Source organism: Petromyzon marinus, chromosome 8 (assembly GCF_048934315.1).
Source record: "Petromyzon marinus isolate PM22_M1 ecotype Great Lakes invasive population chromosome 8, UKy_Petmar_22M1.pri1.0, whole genome shotgun sequence".
Lineage (NCBI taxonomy): Eukaryota > Metazoa > Chordata > Hyperoartia > Petromyzontiformes > Petromyzontidae > Petromyzon > Petromyzon marinus.
Genome location: NC_133674.1, coordinates 8,157,276 through 8,175,958, shown reverse-complemented (window position 1 = coordinate 8,175,958; position 18,683 = coordinate 8,157,276). Strand labels below are relative to the sequence as shown.

The window sequence follows — 18,683 nt, the reverse complement described above, 5'->3', positions numbered from 1 at the left end:
AGTGGAGACCAATGCAGCATGTATTCCTGTGTGTCTGGTAGTGTCTCAAGAGGGTACTCTGTCTGTACAGGTTACTGTGATGGTTCAGATAAATTAAAGTATTGAGTGGTCTATCCATTATTGGATGAAATTGCTGCTCAAATTGTAACTGCAGTATCTTATATGGCAATGTGCTGTGTCAATTCTATTGCAAGCCAGTTAAACGCAACACAGAGTAGCCTTTTTAGATGGGCTATGTCCAGAGCTCTGACACCTGACGTTTCATGAAGAAGAAAATATATGAATTGAATGTTCTAGTTGATGTCTCTTCTGTACTATCGCTAGAGCACTACAGTGGTAAGCCATCACCACTCTCTCGTTGGACCTCAGTATGCAACCCTAGACATAAGAAAAACCCGATTTGCTTATTAGGTTGCACCTGCAGGTAACATTACATCTGCTGTGCAGCAATTTGCTCTGCTTGGGCAAATGGCACAAGTCCACACCAAGATGTCAGTCCCTGATGGAACAGATTCTATATTGAAGTGTTAACTTCTGGCAACTACACTGTCCGTTTAGCATTATTTAATGTGCACACGTGTAATGACCAGGCAGCCACAATAGGCAGTGTTAATGCTCATTTATTCACATTGCAGGCACCTCCCTCTGCCTTCCCCCATCTTCTGCTAATACTCAGAACCGGTCCTGTAAATTTAGGGCACAGCTCGTCATTGACACACAAGACAAGGCAAAGGTACCAAGGGAACGTAGCGAACACAAGCAGGCTTTGGTGTGCATGGACACCTGAGAAACCACAATGATGCCACCTTGCCCTCCCCAAGGGTGGGCCCCTGTTGAAGTCAGTCCAAACCCCAGCGATAATTAACCCTTTACGGTTTAGGCGTCATTGATACAGGAGCACACGGTCTTGCGGAGCTGCTGTTGGTACCATAGCGAATTTCAGGTCTGCAGAGTGTACACGTTCTGCCTGCACGGGAAAAATCCCTGACGTTCAGTTAATACTAACTTGGCATTAGATAATTAAATTAATTACAATAGCTGGGTAAACATTTTAGACCCACATTGCTTATACAAAAAGCATGTATGGTGCACGAGAGTACAGCATTGCAAAACGATCCAGTATTGGGGTGCAAATTACATTATTGGCAGATTTATAATTGCAGTATCCTTACATAGTGGACAGTTTGTTAACAACGTGTTTATATTCATGCTGAGATATTGAACCAGTCGATGGCCTCCGGAAACAGCGTGTTGAATACCAGAAATGCTGCCAGTGTATGAAAATTGCATTGGTGCGAATGGACTTCTAGATCAGTTCAGCTGGTGATTTGGAGGATGCGCCCGTTAACGCCCGTATATTTGTAGTTATTTTAATTTTTTGAGGATGGGCTGGATTTTGCGCACCGCATCCATCACAGCCGTCTTGTTGACAATGTCTCCAAACTGACGCTCCTTATGATCCAGCAACACACCCTAAGGGGGAGGGGGTGAGCAATGGTGGAAGGGAAGGAGCAGGAAACAAAAATGCACAGTGGCAGAAAGAATCTTGAATTACATTTGCATCTTGGAACATAGAACTTTTATTTTACTTTAAAATGTCTAATGCGTCGTGGACAAGACTGGCGATGGAATGGCATCGACATAAGAGTAGTTACAGCAGTTTCATGTGCAGAAGATGGATAATAGCACGACAGTGTGGGAAGGCCTTTATCCAGACGTGAAAAGACAAGCTGATAATGCATATACTGATCGCTCTAATTTGATTGTTGCAGGCTTATCTCAATACCACGTGAGTTGTCAATCTTTTTGGCAATGCTGACACTGCCGAGTCTCGCCGACTACACGTAGGTGGAGACCATTGCTGCTTGTCGCCGACAATCAGACAAAAAGCATGGCTTCGGGTCACTCCCCCTGAGCACGAGTGGAGTGGCCGCAGGACTTCAATGCAGCGCCTTAGAGGCAAGGGTTGGTGGATTATTGGAGCTACAACACAGGTGACACTGAATTTTAAAAACTCCCAACTTCAATGTAGTTTCTTCTTAAAAGCAAAGCGTCTTAGATATGTATGCTCTTCTGAATAAATAGATCACATCGCTATGATTCACAAAACTACACAGCCTGAGCTCACCTGGTCTCCAGCACCAATGACGTAGACTCCACCCAGGATGCGCCCCTCGCCCAGCATGTTCCCCTGGAAGCCGCCCTCCCTCGCGCGCATGAAGTTACGCCACACGCTCAGGCGCACGAAGCCCAGCCAGAACATCCAGCGTTCCTTGGGTCCATAGAACCTCCGCTGCGAGAAATAATACAGGGTAAGTGTTACAGATGGGCATTGGCTAAATTATATTTAATCGAATTGCACTTGAAATGGTATCTAAATAACAGGATGCTACCGCTCTGCACTTGCAATAAAGAAGTGATTGGTTTGATTGATCCTCCCAGCGTTGCAGTTAAAACAATGGTGAAAGGTAAATAACCTCCTCCCGCCACCTCTGTCCCCCCAGCAGTATAAATGGGTTCACCACGGTCGATGGGCAGGTTCCATGTGGAGGGAGAAAAGTATGGATGCTCTGAGCACTTCCATGATGTCAGGCCAACATGGAAGAGTAGGCCAAACTACCCCGTAGAGAGGCTGCAGTCCTCCCTCCTAGTGGAGGCCCTCCTGCCAGCAGTGGCATGGGTAAGCATTTGCAAGGCTGTTCCTTTTATGTTTTCCGAGCATGACTCAAAACTCTATCCGCCCCCATCACTGCCAAACCTCCTGGTCGAGGTAGACCTGGCCCTGGAAGAATGGCTGGAAGTCCTTGATCTCGGTTCCCACGTTCTCGTGCACCACAGCCGCCAGTGGCACGTCGTGCTCCGAGAGGAACGGGGACAGTGCAGAGAGGAGGCTCGCCTCCTGCACAGCACAGACGCCGCACACGGCACGTACCACTCACCATCCTTCCTCCTAGCGGCACGGTTGGCTATGTACGGTGCGACAGAAGTTCAACATGCAAACACAGCTCACTTCGCACATCATTCGGCGCCGAACCAAATCTATTGGCCACTCGCCATGCATGACTGCGACTGAGCCTTTTGCTTGCCTGAGGGTTTGTAGTAATTTACCCCCTCTGTGCTTAGATGAAATGTGGTAACCTCAGGGGTCATAACTTAACTCGCAATTATTTGAATGTGAATAATCCTCTATTCAGCCAGTAAAGCTTCACTGCGTTTCAAAAATGGGATTTTTCAGGGCTGTCCGACATTGGGATGTGAGGACAATTTGTGAGTGGCATGTGGCAGGAAACCGGAGTGCCCGTGGAAAATGCGCGCACGCGCTGGCAACATCCTTGCACACGAGAAATTCCACACGGATGGATTGAAGAATCCGTTTCTATGTAATCTAGCTGCTTCGCAGCTCAAGCTGTGGGGCGTCAACAAAAGTGTTCGTGTTGGCATTCCCAGGCAGTCTTCCAACCAATTACTACCAGGCTTAACTCTCGCTTAACTTCGGGATGATTGGGTCATAGGCCATTACAGGGCATGGAAAATCTAAAGTGCTGTTGGTTTTTCCACGCGCGAATCTTTAGCGTACACTGTGAAGCGGAGAGCGCGGCGTATTAACGTGGTTATTACACCCGCAGTAATAATCAGGGCGGCCACTGAAATTAAAATTTACGAACATCCGCGCCAAATGGTGAACATGCGACCCGCTGGGCCATGCCACGGCCCCTAATTTGATGCAAGTTTTCATTTAGGCATAGGGGCTCAATGGTTCGTTACACGTCTCTTGTGAAATAACATTGTCCCGGCACCCACGCTCGAGGGGGTGACAATGACGTGCACTTGTGGCGTGTACCTCTCTGCACAAAAATCATCCGGGACGCCGCACGGCCATGACCACCGCACCTCTATCCCGCCACAGCTCCCCCGCACGGAACTTGCGTGACTCTGCACGTGGTGTGTCCGCACGGGCATGAAGTCGCCCACAAAAAACATGCAACAGGCAGCGAGCGGTTAATGCACACGCAGGCGTGTGCTTAAAGCAATATATGTGTGTATTGAATTGGTCAGTGAGTTAGTGGATGTGAAGGCTTGACTGGGTGATTTAGCAGACGAGAGAATTAAAATGTTTAAATGTTTAGTGAAAGATTGAATCGGGTGACTGAAATGAGTCGGTGCGTGAGCGAGTAAGTGACTGGGTGATTAAGTAGGTGACTGAAAGGGTGGGTAGATGATGGAGTTGGTGACCCAGTAGGCGATGGAGTGAAACGGCGAGTGGATAATTGAGTGATAGGTGGGTGAGTGAGCGAGTGGACCGAATGCTGTCAGTATCTGTTGCTTGGTTCGTTGTTGCCAGCGGATTGACTTACCTCCATCGAGCGAGCTGAGCGGCGCATCTGCCAGGTAGGCCAGTTTTGCCGGCTCGGCCTGCGGAAGCAGCCAGTCTGTGTTGGCGAGGATCAGGCTGGCCAAGACTGCCCCCACTCCGCCCAGCGACAGCACCACCAGGGAGCACCCCATCACGTCTGCCCTGGGAGCAAAGACAAAGATCCACCCCCCATCCCGTATAGCCATCAGAGACTGTTGGGGCAAGTGCTGTTAGCGAGCACCTATTAAGGCCGGCCACGGCACACGAGGGGGTGGGTGGCCAGCACCTCGCCCGATCGTATTTGTCTCCCCAGTGGCAAATTTTACACATTACGATGATAAAGGCAACAAGGGAACATACCTGCTCGAAGACAATGTGATAAGGCATGCACAAACTTGGGAGATAGACTGGAGGAATCCGATGAGATATAACGCTATTTTTCAATATTTACACATTACATCAGGTACTCATTTGAGGCTGAGTCGACCTAGGGGAAGCCCAGGACCGGTTCAGATAATCGTCACTGGTGTTGGCCGTGTGCGGGAATCTAACTCGGGTCGCCGGGTTCGTACCGCTACACCACCGCTCGCGCACACAAGTGGGGACAGAGGTCGGACGTTTTTTTCTCTCAACCATGTCCGTGTGATCCGATTAGCCGAGTATTCAAACTGATGACAGGTCTTATAATTAATTAGCTTAAATAGTCGAACGGTTCAGCTCTCGTAACGCGAATTAAAACGCCCTGTAATCCAGCCAGCCCTTTCAAGAAAACGATCGGTGTGGATGGCTATCGAGAGTGCAGGCGGTGCAACTGCACCGAGGCCAAAGCGACCCAGCGCCAGGCTACAGAGACGGGGAGGGAGGGGGAAGGCGGACGGGGATGGGATCCATTTCAGTCCATGCAGCAGGGCCCAGGCCAGCCCCTGGACTGCGAGGTGGCCAGGAGGTGGAAGTACAGTCCGTCCTCCTGGAACGCCGTGGAGTTTTCGCAACGACGCGAATTGGATACAACGCGGTTTTTTTGTTTTGTTTTGCAACGCGGATGCGAATTGGATAGAACGCGATCGAGTGCACAGAACCACGTCGCAACGCGAGCAGGAATAGGCGGCGGTTGTGCGGCTGCCTCGGCGTAGCATCATCACACAAGGCGGTGGGATGCTGCTGGATGTTTCTAGATGCTACCCACTGCGCCTTAAATCTTTGCTCAGCCTACGTACGCATCTCACGTGCCATCGCGGACTGTGCTTTAACCCCCTATGTTATACAGTAAAACCTTGGATTGCGAGCATAATTCGTTCCGGTAAACGTGTTTGCAATCCAAAGCACTCGTATATCAAAGCACTCGTATATCAGTTGTGATCACGTGACGCTCGGCAGACAAAGCGTACACGGTACTACTCGTATTGCAAGACCCTCGCTCGTTTATCAAATTAATATTTATTTTAAAATGTTGCTCGTTTTGCAAAACACTCGCAGACAAAGTTACTCGCAATCCAAGGTTTTACTGTATATTACTCATAATGACGCGATTTTTCCATAACGCGGTGTTCTTCAGGAACGCAACTACTAGACCGTTATCGGAGAACACGACTGTACATCGAGTGGGTCCCTGACCTGGTTCTGCATACCATTTGAGCTGTTATGCCTTCATGCTAGTTTTCTACTTCAACCCGAGTTTCCTTCCACACGTGAAATGCTACTTCGCGAGGAATTAATTATCGGCCAAACATGCCAAATGCAGGAGCCTCCCGAAAAAGAGGTTTCGAGGCTCGTGAGATGGTTTTGGGGGGGGGAGGGGGTCAGAATTCTCGACGGCAGTTATTTCAGGCCGATTAAGCCCGACGGCTCTTTGGATTACCCACTCCTGGTGGCTGAAGCAGTTAAATGGTTCCTGGCACGGTTGCACAACGCCTGTAATCTGGGGTAGAGAAGCAGTTTGCATAATGCAGCATGGCACGGAGTTTGACCTTTGTACAGACTGTTATCCTAGCAACTGCATGGATCTTCTGGAAATGGCTCCGATCATTCAGGAACTGAGCAAACATCCGAATGAAGAAAAGCTCACGAAGAAAGATGGCATTTCATTGACACACACACACCACTGGTGGAGCCAGTAGGGGGGGGGGGGGGTGGCATGTGCCCCCCCCCCCAATGATCCGATCGCCCGAGACTTGGAATAATGCACGGCCTACGCGGAGAGTTGGGGGGGGGGGGATGCGTGACGTCAGCAGGCACGCTGCGTGACGCTGCCGCATGCGGGTGACATCACAGATGTGACATCACAGATGTGACGTCACAGCTCACTTGCCGTGCAAAATCTATGCATTATTGCGCCCCCCCCCCCCCCCCAAAACCAAAAGTCTATTTTTATACTTTTTGCATAGTGTACAGTCTGGAAAGTACCCACATGGCAAATTTCAAGTTTGTTGCATGTCGGGAAGTACGCTAAAATTTTTGAACAGACACACAATCACAAATTTCCCTTTTATATAGAGACTAGCTTTACTACCCGGCTTCGCCCGGGACATGGATTCACCACGCCCGGCCGCCTTTGTCTCCCCAGTGGCGATGTTCACACACCACAGCAGTTAGGGGCCGTCCATAAATGACGTCACGTGATTTTGGACGATTTTTTACCCCCCCCCCCTCGTCACACGGCGTCACAAAAAGTCAGACCCCCCCTCAAATATGACGTCACAAAGCTCTGCCCCCCACCCCCCCCAAAATAAAACATGCTTCAAATCTCTTTAAACTATTGTCATTGGAGTGTGTATTTAATGTGCCGCTGCACTCTGATGTTGTAGAAGAGATTTATTAAAAAGTCTATTTAATTAAGTAGAACGTGTTGTGTATATTTATTTAAAGTTGCGTATTTTGATGTGACGTCACATTTCTCAAACGCCCCCCTCGTCACACATCGTTGTGTGAGGGTTGGGGCGTGGGTTACTTTCGGACACGGTGCTGGAGGAGGAGTTGGGGGGGGGTTGGTCAAGGTCAAGGATGGAGGCCGTGGGGTGTGGGGTTTGTGTCGCCCTACTATGGCCCACACGCTTATTTATAAACTCCATTCTTTTTTTTTCGCAAACAACATTACGGACACGCTTTCCGGGTGATATTGTAGTTCAGGGTGATGGGCCCCGCCCTCTAATGTGGAGGCAATGTGCTCTTCCGAGCAAATGCAAACAAATATCTCTTAATGGGCAATGCCGTACAATAAGTTACCATTTCAAGCGAATATTCACCTTATTTTAAAAGCTGTTGGCTTTAGTTTACACTGGTTATTTGATTTTATACTGAGACAGTGGGTTACATACAGTATTCTTTAAAGCAATTCGCAGTGTCCTTCAGCTGATATATTTACAAGAACATGATTTCACAACTAAATAAACTCGACTTGTGATTTTAACATGTAACATTTTCCCAATAGGCCCTCGTCGGAGTTTTTTTTATTACAATTAATACTTTAACTTTAATTGTTGCTCGCCTTACCGAATGGAAAAAAAAACCTTTAATCGTTTTACCAATGTAACTTGTCTAATACCTATAGTGTCAATGTAAAGTTCTGGTGGAGGTTATCTATTGCTCATCGTCCATGCTTTCCCAAGATCGCCTCCACTGATGTCCTATCCCCCCCCCCCCCCATAGACTGACTCTTGTATGTAGGACTAGCTTTACTACCCGGCTTCGCACGGGACTTTGATTCACCACGCCCGGCCGCCTTTGTCTCCCCAGTGGCGATGTTCACACCACGCCAGTTACTCGTTTGAGGCCGAGTCGACCTAGGCGAGGTAAGTCTAATGACCATTAAAATAAATGTAACTATAAAATGCCTCTCTATCCATACAGTTACCATTTAGAACAAAATAGAGCAGCACTGGCTTCGGCTGTAGTGCTAAAGGCACAAAGCTATCCTCTAATGGGCCATTATCCTAAATTAATGTAAATGCAAGACCTGTCACTAAGACAAGCGTAACTAATATTTGCCACACACCTGTAAAGCGCGCGTGTAAACTCACCTGCCAACGAAACTCTGCGCTGTAATTCACCCGCACGCCTCTCTTTGCGCCAACGGCGTGTAGCCGAACCTTCACTGGAATCTGACACAACAGACTGATCTCTCGAGACTTTGTCCCCCCAATCTGACCCCAGAGTCACTCCCCACCCATGAACTGATGCGACTGCCCCATTCGCTGCAGCCAAATTCTCCAAATGCGGAGCCTCACGATCAGACCACTACGACGGCGCTGTCAACGGCAAAAGTGAAAAGCGAACCAAAAAAAAGTGGGTAGGGCAAAGAGCTGTAGCCTGGTTGGATGGTGTGGTTATAGTGATGGCAAGGGTTAGTGCCTGGTTGGATGGTGTGGTTGTCGTAATGGCAAGGGCTGGTGCCTGGTTGGATGGTGTGGTTATAGTAATGGCAAGGGTTAGTGCCTGGTTGGATGGTGTGGTTATAGTAATGGCAAGGGCTGGTGCCTGGTTGGATGGTGTGGTTATAGTAATGGAAAGGGCTGGAGCCTGGTTGGATGGTGTGGTTATAGTAATGGCAAGGGCTGGAGCCTGGTTGGATGGTGTGGTTATAGTAATGGCAAGGGTTAGTGCCTGGTTGGATGGTGTGGTTATAGTAATGGCAAGGGCTGGAGCCTGGTTGGATGGTGTGGTTATAGTAATGGCAAGGGCTGGGGCCTGGCTGGATGGTGTGGTTGTCGTAATGGCAAGGGCTGGAGCCTGGTTGGATGGTGTGGTTATAGTAATGGCAAGGGTTAGTGCCTGGTTGGATGGTGTGGTTATAGTAATGGCAAGGGCTGGAGCCTGGTTGGATGGTGTGGTTATAGTAATGGAAAGGGTTAGTGCCTGGTTGGATAGTGTGGTTATAGTAATGGCAAGGGCTGGAGCCTGGTTGGATGGTGTGGTTATAGTAATGGCAAGGGCTGGAGCCTGGTTGGATGGTGTGGTTATAGTAATGGCAAGGGCTGGAGCCTGGTTGGATGGTGTGGTTATAGTAATGGCAAGGGCTGGGGCCTGGTTGGATGGTGTGGTTATAGTAATGGCAAGGGCTGGAGCCTGGCTGGATGGTGTGGTTATAGTAATGTAAAGGGTTAGTGCCTGGTTGGATGGTGTGGTTATAGTAATGGCAAGGGCTGGTGCCTGGTTGGATGGTGTGGTTATAGTAATGGAAAGGGCTGGAGCCTGGTTGGATGGTGTGGTTATAGTAATGGCAAGGGCTGGAGCCTGGTTGGATGGTGTGGTTATAGTAATGGCAAGGGTTAGTGCCTGGTTGGATGGTGTGGTTATAGTAATGGCAAGGGCTGGAGCCTGGTTGGATGGTGTGGTTATAGTAATGGCAAGGGCTGGGGCCTGGCTGGATGGTGTGGTTGTCGTAATGGCAAGGGCTGGAGCCTGGTTGGATGGTGTGGTTATAGTAATGGCAAGGGCTGGGGCCTGGTTGGATGGTGTGGTTATAGTAATGGCAAGGGTTAGTGCCTGGTTGGATGGTGTGGTTATAGTAATGGCAAGGGCTGGAGCCTGGTTGGATGGTGTGGTTATAGTAATGGAAAGGGTTAGTGCCTGGTTGGATAGTGTGGTTATAGTAATGGCAAGGGCTGGAGCCTGGTTGGATGGTGTGGTTATAGTAATGGCAAGGACTGGAGCCTGGCTGGATGGTGTGGTTATAGTAATGGAAAGGGTTAGTGCCTGGTTGGATAGTGTGGTTATAGTAATGGCAAGGGCTGGAGCCTGGCTGGATGGTGTGGTTGTCGTAATGGCAAGGGTTAGTGCCTGGTTGGATGGTGTGGTTATAGTAATGGCAAGGGCTGGAGCCTGGTTGGATGGTGTGGTTGTCGTAATGGAAAGGGCTGGAGCCTGGTTGGATGGTGTGGTTATAGTAATGGCAAGGGTTAGTGCAGGGGTCGGCAAGCTATGGCCCGCGAGCCAGATGTGGCTCTTTTGATGACTGCATCTGGCTCGCAAATAAATCTTTGCTGACATTTCTTAACATGATAAGTAATGAATAATTCCGCTGACATTAAAGTAAAACATTACAGACATCACAGTGTTAAAAATAACGTTTAAAATATAAAACATTCTCATGCATTTTAATCCATCCATCCATTTTCTACCGCTCCTGCTCAGGGTTGCAGGTGTCTGGAGCCAATCCCAGCTGTCCGACACCAAAACTCTATTTTTATTGGATAATTCGATAGCCTACAGGTCGTTGTGAGGTTAAGAAGTAAACTTCCGTCCTTTTAATAAAATAGTCAGCGAGCTAATTTATGCAGAGCAAACCCTTTTGATGAAGAAGATGGCGAAAAGTAAAAAAAAAAGATGAGGAGTACCGCACATTTCAGCACGAATGGACAGAAGAATTCGCCTTTGTGAGAGAGAGCAGGTTCTGCGGTGCGTCTAATATGCAATGATAAAATTTCATCGATTAAATGGTCAAATATAAAGCAGCACTTTGACACACGCCATGCTACATTTGCATCGAAATATCCAGCGGGGGACAGCAGAAAGAAGGCATGCGCCAAGAGCTACTGTCCAGAGTGCAAGCTAGTATCAACTAGACTACAAAGCCATCAGCAAAACCATGCAGCACCAGAAGTCGCATTAATGGTAAGAAGTATTTTATTTATTATTGGTTGTTGGTAGAACGTTATTAAAAAAGGATACATTCAGAGACTTATATTCTAAAATTGGTGGTCTTAGTTAAAAATACACGCATTTAGTTGTATTCAGTGTTAAAAATGTATTATATGGCTCTCACGGAAATTTATTTTAAAATGTGGCTTTCATGGCTCTCTCAGCCAAAAAGGTTCCCGACCCCTGGGTTAGTGCCTGGTTGGATTGTGTGGTTATAGTAATGGAAAGGTCTGGAGTCTAATTGGATGGTGTTGTTTGGGTTGGTGTAGGGCTCCTGTTTGTCTGGTCTGGTTTGAATTACGGCTGGTGTTTGGTCAAAGTAGGGTTAGAGGTACGGCCTGGTTGGATGTTATGGCGTTAGCACTCATACGAATGTAGAGTTCATGCGGGAGCACGTCATGATTTTAACTTTCAACTATCCTAAGAACTAGATGAGGAATTGGTGAATTTGCAGAACCGGCGTTTTGGAACAACTCCGTTTCCTCGCTTAACATCGTAAACCTTCAAAAAATATCCTGAAGCAGATTAGTGCTGGATGTGATTTGTAACTTTCATTCTCACCCATATATCGATAGTTTAATTTTAATGTGCAATTTATTGAGGGACTGTGTATGTTGTGTCTTGGTCTGGTTTTACTGTTCTTTTGCTCTCCCTTGCCCAAGCTTGGGAATTGTTGTACTTAATTCGAACTTAAATACGTATTTTTGTGTTATCTGTTTACCTTTCATATTCTTGGCACTGCTATCGTGTGTGGTTGTACTGTCTGTTGTTGTAACTTTCTGACCCGGCCCTACTGAACATCTGTGATAAAGAGCTTCATAGCTCATCGGATTTCTCCACGATAAAACAAGATTGAGGATTAAAGTGTGGGGGTCATGCAAAGGACAGGGGGGGGGGGGGCACGACCAGAGAAGATTATTAAAGAAGGGCGCGAGGAAGGAAGGCGTGAAACAAGGGGGATTGGGGAGAAAACCCTCAAAAAGTTGCAGATTGGCAAGAGAGAGGGGAGGAAGGAGAGAGCGTATAAGGTGGTGGAGGCTCGTGAAGGACGCTACTGGGCAGTTGGAGACAGTCGCCCTCCAACAACAACGGAGGGCGGAGGAGCGACGCTAACAACGAGCGGAGCGCCGGGTGGCTAAAGCAAAGCAGTAGGGGGCACAGGTGGTGCATCAGCCAGTCATCACAGTCAGTCGACCCGTGGCACCTGGGTCTGCCCCGTGACCTCCTGCCAGCGGACGTTCGACACTTCACGTGGCCTCAAGGTGCACATGGCCTGGCACAAGCGTCGTGGTGACGTCACCGCCACTTAGTGGCGAATGGCGATTGTTGTTGTTGTTAGACAAAGTGCTGAAGACAAAGGCTGGTCGTCAACAAGTGTGGTTCGTGACCCACAAGTGTCCGTGTTGATCAAAACAATGAAGGTCCCTTCTCAGGATGACTCGTGTGCAGACTCCCTTCCACTCGTGCACGGTTGGCGATGGCGATCCACCCACTGATATTTCTACACGATTTTTATTAACTCGCTCTGTCGTTGTTGTTGTCGTTTCCTCAAATCTTTTAACTCAATTTTAACCCACTTCCCAATGTGCTATCGACTGCAAACTTGGTATGCTTGTGTCATACTGATGACAATACTATATTCTATCATAAAAAATATTTATTTTTAAACATTTTTTATATGTTATGTTTTGGCTTGGGTCTTAATTGTCCACGCTCAACTGACGTTGGCTGTAATTGGCCCACGGTCTCCTTACGTTGTGGAAAGCTTCGGGGCCACTTCCTGGAGTCGTGGAGTTCTTACATTACTAGTACGGTACATTTCATGAAAGCGTGTTTTTTTTAAGTGTTTTTTTGTATTACTTATTATTACCACTTGCCCCATTTCCAAGCGCGGAAGTTTAACTTCTTTTCAACTTCTGATATCCAGACACCATCACAAACCGCATTGACTGCTGCTTCCCCTTTTCAATGTGTCATAATAGTGAAACACAGCGGTGGCCAATTGGCCAAGTGGCTCAGAGGTCAGAGTAGCGAGCTGGCACCAATGAATGCCATTGTCTCGAATTAAGACCAGTGATTAAAACAACTTTGAGTTGGTGTTCTTAGCCTCAACACCAATGACTGCAAAAAAAACAAAGATACCCCGGATAGCATGGACAGACTGTTGGGGCAAGTGCTGTGAGTGAGCACCTCTCAAGGCCGGCGCGGCACACGACGGGGTGGGTGGCCAACACCACGCCCGGCCGCCTTTGTTTCCCTAGTGGCGATGTTTACACGCCTCACCAGGTACTCATTTGAGGCTGAGTCGACATAGCTCGGGAGGCCCATGTCCAGTTCAGATCATCGCCACTAGTTCGCAGCACGCTAACCGGTGCGCTACCGCTCCCCCACAATGACTGCGCGCACACAAACACTCGATTTGGCGAAATAATGCGTACACCGATTCTCGAACCAAGGTCACTTAAAAGGGGATATCTGCAATAAACAAAGAGCCCCCCGTATAGCACGCGATATCCCCCTTGGCTGTATTAAAAGCAGCCAACCAACAGACACCGCTGCAACAAAAACCCCGACGGGCTATATTAACACAACACGGTCTGCATTTTCTGCCCCAAAAAATGTATTTCTCTTCTGCAACTTCCGCTCCGCAGTCTGGAGGGTAATTGATTCCATTCGCGCACTGTGACACTTTGAGTTGCTCATGTTGATTTCATTTTCTCCACGGTGGCAATAGCTGCTGCTTTCAGACCAATCGACACAGCGTGTTTGTTCAATGAGAGGACATCTCTCTCGACACCAATAAATGCCGTTAAGCCTCCTGAGAATCTCAATGGTAGCAAAATCCAAATACAAAATGTATCACTGCTGCCTTTTACCCAAAAAGCAAAGAAGGCTATTCGTTCGTGGATACTCCACTGCAATAAACAGGACTAGGGTGCAGATAAAACGATGGTATTCTAAAGCCTCGATATGTCTACAAGCGATCTTAGTACACATTGCGTATTTTAACTCTCTCGGCTATAAGACGTGGGAGCCACGGCGTGCACAATATTCAATCGCATCACAACATCAACAGGCCGACCTGTACAGCTCCATTATACACGGAACATTCCAGACAAAGAAGGCACAGCGCGCAACTGCAGTGCGATTGTGGTTATGCAAAACCAAACACGAAACTCTCGTCTGTTCTGAAGCACTCTCGTTGTGGCCAGCAGATCGCCGGCATTGGCATTTAGCTCCTGAGCACAACGCCATACGCAACAACAAAGTAGTACATGTTAATAAACAGGTCCCTGCAGGGTGGGCTGGTAGGAACATTGGAATTTTGCGCAATTTTATGACATTGTTACTTCCAAATGTTGGGTGCAATAAGACATATCAAGTCTCTGCGCTGTCTATTGCTGATTTTACACCCAACAGCACGAGATTTCACTTCGTTAAAGTATTGAAAGGGGACGGACGGACGGACACATTAATCTATTGCAGGCTGGTACACTCAGTTTACAACTTCGTTCCTACCAGTATAAGCGTGCTATTGTAACACCTGCAGGGTTATCAACGAACGAGCCAACCTCTAGCCACACTTGCCCACGGCTGGAGGAGACTTTATTTAACTTCACTGGGACTAACGTCGTCGTGGCTCATTAAAATGTCCGTATCACATCGCGGCGACGACGTCGACGAGGCTGGAAGAACGGCGCTTGGCACCGGGGTGGGAAAGCTCCGTTCATAACGCGTGAACGAAACAACGCAATCAATTGTGAAAGACGCCACCACGAAAAGCGAACGCACACCTCGGCAACACGTCCAGAGGACACGGGGCGGAGCGGAGCGGGGGGGCCTTAAAGTCAGCGGTGGCAAACCAAACCACGAATTCCCAACAACTTTTTTTGGCGATCGAGGACGCAGCTTTCACATTTCGGGGCCTTAAGTAATCGGGCGAATAGCAAATTTGGAAGCGATGTGTTTACGACCTCGTTTGACATCGAACTACGAGACGGCGTAACGCGAGGCAGAGAGGGAGACTTTTGACTTTTAAACCACTTTCATTGCTGCCAGCTGCGACAGCAGTGGAGCCCATTCCGATGGTCGAGAGAGAGAGGTGGGGGTTGGGGAGCACGCGCGATTTGCCGATGAACGTCCAGAAATGCAGTCGTCTTGATTGTGTGGCGATCGAAACGTCGATCTATTTACTTTTCCTACCTCCGCAAAGAGTAACAAATGATGACTCACCGCTTGGGACGCGTGCCGAGCCCCGGGCCCTTCAATCGAACTGAGACCGGGCAGCGGCACTAACCGCTGCGCCACCGCTCAACCGAGTTAAGCCCCGCCCTTGTCACGTGGCCTCCAGCTGCTCGCCTATGACGTCACCGCGGGGGTTTCTCGCCTGACGTCATCGCCCCGCGTGCAATTCGGAGGGCCATCTTGCGCAGGGGGTAAGGTATCCGAAACGTCAGCCAACGGCAGGGTTGGGCGAGTGAGGCGTGACCAAAGTTGTTTTATTTGGCGGCGGCGGCTCCACAGGGGCATGTGAAGAGGCGGCCGACGCGTTCGTCGGTAACAATGCGGATTTCAAACTGAGAGAGAGAGAGGAAAAACTGATGGACAGGAGAGACGTTTCGGGTAAAGACCCTTCTTCATAAAAGTTTCCATAGCACATAAGCAGAGGCCAGAGAGGTGGCGTTAATACATCGGAATGTTTATTTATACCGGAGGAATCGGATGAGCGTTGAAGATCTGTTTCACAGATGTCCAGGTCGCTTCTGTAAAATAAGTAATATTTTTTAACAAAAATTAAACACGCTTTAATGAAATGTACCGTGCTAGTAATGTAAGAACTCCACGACTCTAGAAACTGGCCCGAAGCTTGTCAGTTTAGCGTGGACAATTAGAGCCAAGCCGAAATATAACATATAAAAAATAATGTTAAAAAATATTTTTTTTTATTTTTAATGATAGAATATAGTATTGTCATCAGTATGACATAAGTATGCCAAGTTTACAGTCGATACCACATTGGGAAGTGGGTTAAAATTGAGTTACAAGATTTGAGGATACAACGACAACATGAACAGACAGAGTGAGTTAAATAGAAAGTGTGTAATAATACGTTTATACGTCAGAGGGCTTTGCCTGGTAGGACGGGGAATGGTTTAATTTGTATTGTGGATGTGTTTGGGTGATTTGTTTACATTTTTGTACTTTGCACGACTATCGTGGGGGCGTTTTTTACACACTTTTTTCCATTTGCCCTGTTGTCTGTTTATAGTCTTGCAAATATTTGACGCTTCTTAATATTTTCGGATCTACGAAGCCACAACGAGGTGAAATTTGTGTCCACAGACTCGTCTCGCGTGACAATTCAAGATTTAAAGAGCCGGGCAACGTCCCGCCGATCCTGGGGCCTGTAACAAATATAAAAGCTGGTGGCTTGCATTAAGAAATGTAAACACATCGAAAGGAAACCACCCACTTGTATTCATCACTTAACATTTCATTAATTCTGGGGTCAAGACAATGTATTTTCTACTTTTGAGTGCAAATAACAGTGTGTGCATGGAAAAAAAACTTGCTTTTTACCTACTTTATTGTATTGAATTTGTTGTAACTTTCTTACCCGCCCCCACCCACTGGACATTTATGAAAAAAAGCTTTGTAGCTCATCGCATTTCTTCTCTAGTATAAATAAATATTCTTATTCTGGAGACTGCGCTTGTTTACACCACGAGGCCTGATGATGAGAATCAAAACAAAGTTTAAAACACAATTATGATGAGCAATTTCCAAATTGGCATGAGTACAGTTACTAAGAGTAGCTATTGGGTAACAGATGAACCCTTCAATAATGGAACGGTGTGATTTGTTATTGTATGCTCCAGGCACAATTCACTAAAGCATCGCCACTTCAGTGAGTTCAACTGCCCTCTCACAGTCTTGAGGCGGGGAAAAAACCTTTAGAATGTTGGGTACACAGCAGTGAAAGCTCAAGTAAAATACATGAAAATACGGGGTGAGGTTTTCCTCGCGCTCGAATCGTAAATGTCATGTTTTTAAGTGAAGGTGAGGAGGTCCTTCTGCCCCCCCCCCAGCCTCCTGTTAGAGATCCGGGAGCCGCGGCCATGGACAGCCGGCGGAACTTCTGTGCCACTGTGAGGCCGCAGCCTGTTGAAGTGACGAGGTGATGAGCAGGGTGAGATGGTGAGGTGAAGGGGGTGAGGGGGACTGGGGTGGCGAGGGGTTGAGGTGGTGAAGGGATGAGGTGAAGGGGTGAGGTGTGGTGAGGGGGGATGAGGTGGTGAGTTGGTGAGCTGGTAAGGGGGTTAGGTGGTGAGGGGGTAAGGTAGTGAAGGGGTGAGGGGGAATTTTGTCGATTCATCATCCCCAGAATGTCTCGGAATGGATGGGCCTACCCATCCCATGCTTTACCTCGCCACACGCGACTTGTGCAAACTGCTGGGTAGATAGGTGGTGAAGAGGATTGAGTTTTTTTTTTTTACAAAAATGCCCCCTTTGTTTTAACTGCCGCTCCGGGAGATGGCATTGAACCATTGCCACTTTCATTGCAGTTTGCAAACCATTAACTGTGAAGCAGACAGCGTGCGGTTCTATTACAGTTCCAACACCCACAGTAATAACCGGGGCGACCGCTAGGCCCGAACCACAAACCTCTGAAAAATGTACCAGCATATTACTCAATTGGGGTTATAATTTTTTTAACCAGGCTCAGTGAGGCTTTCCTGGGTACACAATCATAATACTGTAATCAGATTTTTGCATGTGACTATGTTCAGGAGCTAAATGCAAATACCGAGATTTGTGAGCCACGAGAGGGCTTCACATACCGTCTCAACCCACACGGTTCACCCCACATTCTTGTACAGGGAAATTTAGTTTTCTGGTCCACACGACGTACAGCCATTTCAATACGGGCGACAAAAAATCATACGGCCCAAAAAAAAGTCGTGGGACTTTTTTTTTTACTCTGGAGAGTAGTGATGCCCGTAGCAACCGACAAACACGATTGGGATGTAAATGGATGATAGTGTATTGTTTAACGCTTCATAATTGTATTTGTTTATTGTTGTACATGTACAACCTGAGTGTTGTGCATCCACATATCAAGCAAGCAGCAGCATCAGCATGCAAGATCACAGACGGTAGCATGACACCAATGATCAAACTTTATACACAAAACAGTTTTTGTTTACTAACATAACTTTTGTCTGTGTTTCTGCCTTGTGATGGGACTTTGTAGGATTAACGTTGAGATTTATACGGGCACGGGGTGACCAATAAGGTCTGAATTGGTCTGTAATAAGGTAGGCATTGATAATGGATTAACAGCTTTGGCTTGAGGCCCGAGTTTGTTATAGTTTGGCTATTCATCTGTTGAAGAAGCGTAGACTACAGTGGTTTTACTATACGGTTCATAGATGGGTTTCCACGGTCACAATTGCACTGTGGCTTGGCTTTTATTTTCCTATTCGTGAAGGAGATGATTGCATCGACCCGTTGATGTTCTGGTGCGGTTAATGGTACACCAGTGTCTTCGAGGAGGAATGTCAGAGCCAGGAGGTTGTGATGTTTGGGTTTCTTACGAGGTGTTTATTCTGGAGGCCCACTTTGTTCAAACTCTGCTCGCGAGTTTTCTTACGGACCTGGGTGAGTTTCTAGGATAGCGACAGCATGATCC

The 18,683-nt window shown here is 47.6% G+C and overlaps 1 protein-coding gene and 1 long non-coding RNA gene across 5 annotated transcripts; one reads left to right on the top strand and one right to left on the bottom strand.

The window, feature by feature from the left end:
• Positions 1-604: 604 nt before the first annotated feature.
• On the bottom strand, positions 605-15,338 carry PRXL2A (peroxiredoxin like 2A). Of its 4 annotated transcripts, none has more exons than XM_032949568.2 (6): positions 15,224-15,338; positions 4,356-4,511; positions 3,842-3,933; positions 2,759-2,899; positions 2,129-2,293; positions 605-1,473 (listed from the first exon to the last, which is right to left on the bottom strand). In XM_032949568.2, the coding sequence occupies exons 2-6, from the start codon at positions 4,504-4,506 to the stop codon at positions 1,366-1,368; spliced, it is 657 nt and encodes a 218-aa protein (XP_032805459.1). In that variant the 5' UTR covers positions 4,507-4,511; positions 15,224-15,338; the 3' UTR covers positions 605-1,365. The 4 variants fall into 4 exon arrangements, with proteins under 4 accessions (XP_032805459.1, XP_032805458.1, XP_032805460.1 ...); XM_032949567.2 differs by having other exon boundaries at positions 4,356-4,516; positions 15,224-15,337; XM_032949569.2 differs by lacking the exon at positions 15,224-15,338 and adding an exon at positions 8,371-8,490 and having other exon boundaries at positions 4,356-4,516.
• LOC142924104 (uncharacterized) lies at positions 15,332-16,695 on the top strand. Its single transcript, XR_012941257.1, has 2 exons — positions 15,332-15,613; positions 16,334-16,695. It is a non-coding gene; the product is annotated as an uncharacterized LOC142924104 (long non-coding RNA).
• Positions 16,696-18,683: the final 1,988 nt, after the last annotated feature.